The 2,794-nt window shown below is 39.8% G+C and overlaps 1 protein-coding gene across 1 annotated transcript; it reads right to left on the reverse strand.

Annotated features, from left to right (window-relative positions):
• Nucleotides 1-223: 223 nt before the first annotated feature.
• Nucleotides 224-2,794, reverse strand: LOC126628388 (phenylacetaldehyde reductase-like). The gene is made up of 5 exons (XM_050298060.1): nucleotides 2,587-2,794; nucleotides 2,068-2,237; nucleotides 1,740-1,931; nucleotides 1,459-1,621; nucleotides 224-698 (listed from the first exon to the last, which is right to left on the reverse strand). Exons 1-5 carry the CDS (start codon nucleotides 2,705-2,707, stop codon nucleotides 379-381), a joined length of 966 nt encoding a protein of 321 aa, XP_050154017.1. The 5' UTR covers nucleotides 2,708-2,794; the 3' UTR covers nucleotides 224-378.

Here is a 2,794-nt window from a genome sequence, read left to right on the forward strand (position 1 = left end):
ATAACTACACAAACACAATCCCTAAAATCTGCCATAACAAGTGGAAAAGCAAAAACCAAATTACAAGTAAAGAAGTTTTTACAAGCAACTAAGAAAGATTGATGTAAGGTGAATGATAAGCTATGGAAAGTGATTGGTGAATGACAAGCTATGGAGAAATGTTGATGTAAGGTGAATGACAAGCATGGAGAAAGGTTGATGTAAGGTGAATGACAAGCTATGGTGAGGATGACAACTCATACATACAACCCATTTATACTTTCAATAAATATAACGTCCAGCATCTCTTTGGAATACTCAAGCATAAAACAAACTTCATTTCCCAATTATTTGATCGCCTCGTGCACTAAATTAAGAAATTGCTGCAGGTTGCAGAATTCAAAACTTGAGGAAGCCCTTCTCCTTGAGACTTTCAACAGTGTCCTTGAGACTTGTTTCCAGAGGAAGGAAAGTGATTCCCAAACCTTTTGCTTTCTCCCTGGACACTTGAAACTTCGAGTCAGAAGGATTGCCAAGCTCAGGAAGGCTCAATGTGGGGTAAAGCTCTCGTAAAATCTTTAGAGTATCGGGACTGTCAGCAACTTGGGCAACTAAACAATATCTGCCACTAGCTGAAGGAGCTTCAAATGCTTGAATATGAGCAGAGGCAACATCTCTAACGTCCACGAATGTGTGGTTTATAAACAGTGTTTTGATACCTGAGCACAAAAGAGAAACAAAACAGAATCAACTGTTTGCATCACAAGGGTTAGTGTTTTACTATGATGCATGGACACGGACACGGACACGAGGATACGACACGATACGACACGGGGATACGTCAAATTTCTAAAAACTAAGACACGATACGGCATGGATACGGCAATTTATATAATAAATATATATTTAAAAAATATATTTTAAATAACAATAAAAAAATTAATTACTCAAAATCTAATTTATATTATTCAAACTCTTAAAAAAAAAAACAGGATGGTAGTGGTGTAAATTCGGTGGGCTATGTAGTTTTGGGCTTTAGTCTCATTTAAACCCTAACAAAAAAAAAAAAAAAACTATGGTGTCGTTTTTTTCTACAGAAACTAACAAACGACATGTCAACCTAGCAGTCATCTTCTTCCCGAAGCCTCCTCCACCAGATCGGGTCGTCTCCGTGCGACGGCATCATCTTCTTCGCGAGGTGTCCTTCCACCAGATCGGGTCGTCTCCGTGCGACGGCGTCATCTTCTTCGCGAGGTGTCCTTCATCCGTATCCAGACAGTCGGATACCCGTATCTAAACCGTCGGATACCCGTATCCATCTATCAAACGCCGTATCCGTTGATCCAGATACGTATCCAACGCGTATCCGACCGTATCAGAGGCGTATCGTGTCCATTTGCGTATCCGACACGCGATACGCGGCCGATGTGCCGTGTCTGTGCATCGTAGGTGTTTTAACATTAAGGGGGTGAATTGTACCACTCATTAAATCCAGAAAATACTCGATGGACAGATTAAGAGTTGGCTGTAAGAGTGGACCAATGACAATCCCTGGATGTATTGATACCAAGTCAATCCCATTTCCTTTAGCAAATTTCCAGGCGGCCTCCTCAGCTAAAGTTTTTGAGAGAGGATACCATTGCTGAACAAATGAAGAAGGAAGTTCTTATGAGTTTGTAGTTCATCATCATGTACTGCTTCGTCTTGTGTTACCTTACATCTTTGTCCAAAATTATTCAATAGTATGGGAACGCACTTACCTCGGTCTTCTCACAAAAAAGTGGATCCGAGTACCATGTTTCATCCATAACCACATCAGAGGTCAGAGGTTTTCCACTAATCCCTACCGAAGCCATAGAAGATGTTAAAACCACTCTCTTGACAGCGGGGAATTTTGCGCATGATTTTAAAACATTAAGTGTTCCTTTCACTGCAGGATCAATTATTTCTACCTGAAATATAGAGAAAAGAAATAAATCATTCTTGTTTCTACATCATTTGTCTTGAAAGTATATCCATTTTCTATGCATGCGCGAGCGCGTGCACACGATGGAAAATTTGATGCACGGATGAAGTGAAGGGACAGACCTGTGGGTCAGTGGCTGAATATTGTACAGGCGATGCTGTATGAAAAACACCTACACATCCATCAACTACAGCGTCAAATGATCCTTCTTCCAATAAATCCGCTTTGAACAAATGAAGCCTCTCTTTTGCTCCATCTAGTGAGAGCAAGTGTTCTGTTTTCTTTGCATCATCTGTAAAAGAACTAGGGAGTTGAACTAAGAATACAGGAAGCAGGAAAAATGGCAAACATTTACTAACTCGTTGTGAGGTTTCAATCGGCACCGAAAAACAAGAACAAGAATAATTAAAAGAAAATAATTGGATGCACGAGAGATGTCATTGGTACTCCAAAATAGTCGTCTTGCATACAATCCTAATGTAAAAAAAAAAAAAAAAGGATGGGGAGGCGTGCATGGTGATTATTTGGATACCCAACTTTTCTTTGGTAAACAAAACAATATGCAAAATCCAGAATTTGACATTGTTGAATGAATTGTTTGAAATTGAACATTATATATGAGCAAGTTAAGAAATACTGACTTGGATCACGAACAGTGGCTTTGACATTATAACCCTTTTGCAGTAAGAGCTTCACCAGCCATGATGCTATGTAACCAGAGGCTCCTGTTACACATACAGTCCTTGATTCTCCGGTACTCATCCTATCTCTCTCTCTCTCTCTCTCTCTCTCTCAGAATTAATAAGCTTAATTTCGTTCAGTACTGTGCTTTTCATGGGGAAAAGTCAG

This window comes from Malus sylvestris, chromosome 7 (genome assembly GCF_916048215.2).
Source record: "Malus sylvestris chromosome 7, drMalSylv7.2, whole genome shotgun sequence".
Lineage (NCBI taxonomy): Eukaryota > Viridiplantae > Streptophyta > Magnoliopsida > Rosales > Rosaceae > Malus > Malus sylvestris.

Bases quoted from the DNA above. Each gene is read 5' to 3' on its own strand.
- LOC126628388 (XM_050298060.1), bottom strand. From the start codon at position 2,707: ATGAGTACCGGAGAATCAAGGACTGTATGTGTAACAGGAGCCTCTGGT. The intron at 2,238-2,586 runs GTCAGTATTTCT...GTTCTTTTACAG, and splicing joins AGCCACTGTTCGTGATCCAA to ATGATGCAAAGAAAACAGAA. The intron at 1,932-2,067 runs GTCTGTCCCTTC...TCTATATTTCAG, and splicing joins ATTCAGCCACTGACCCACAG to GTAGAAATAATTGATCCTGC.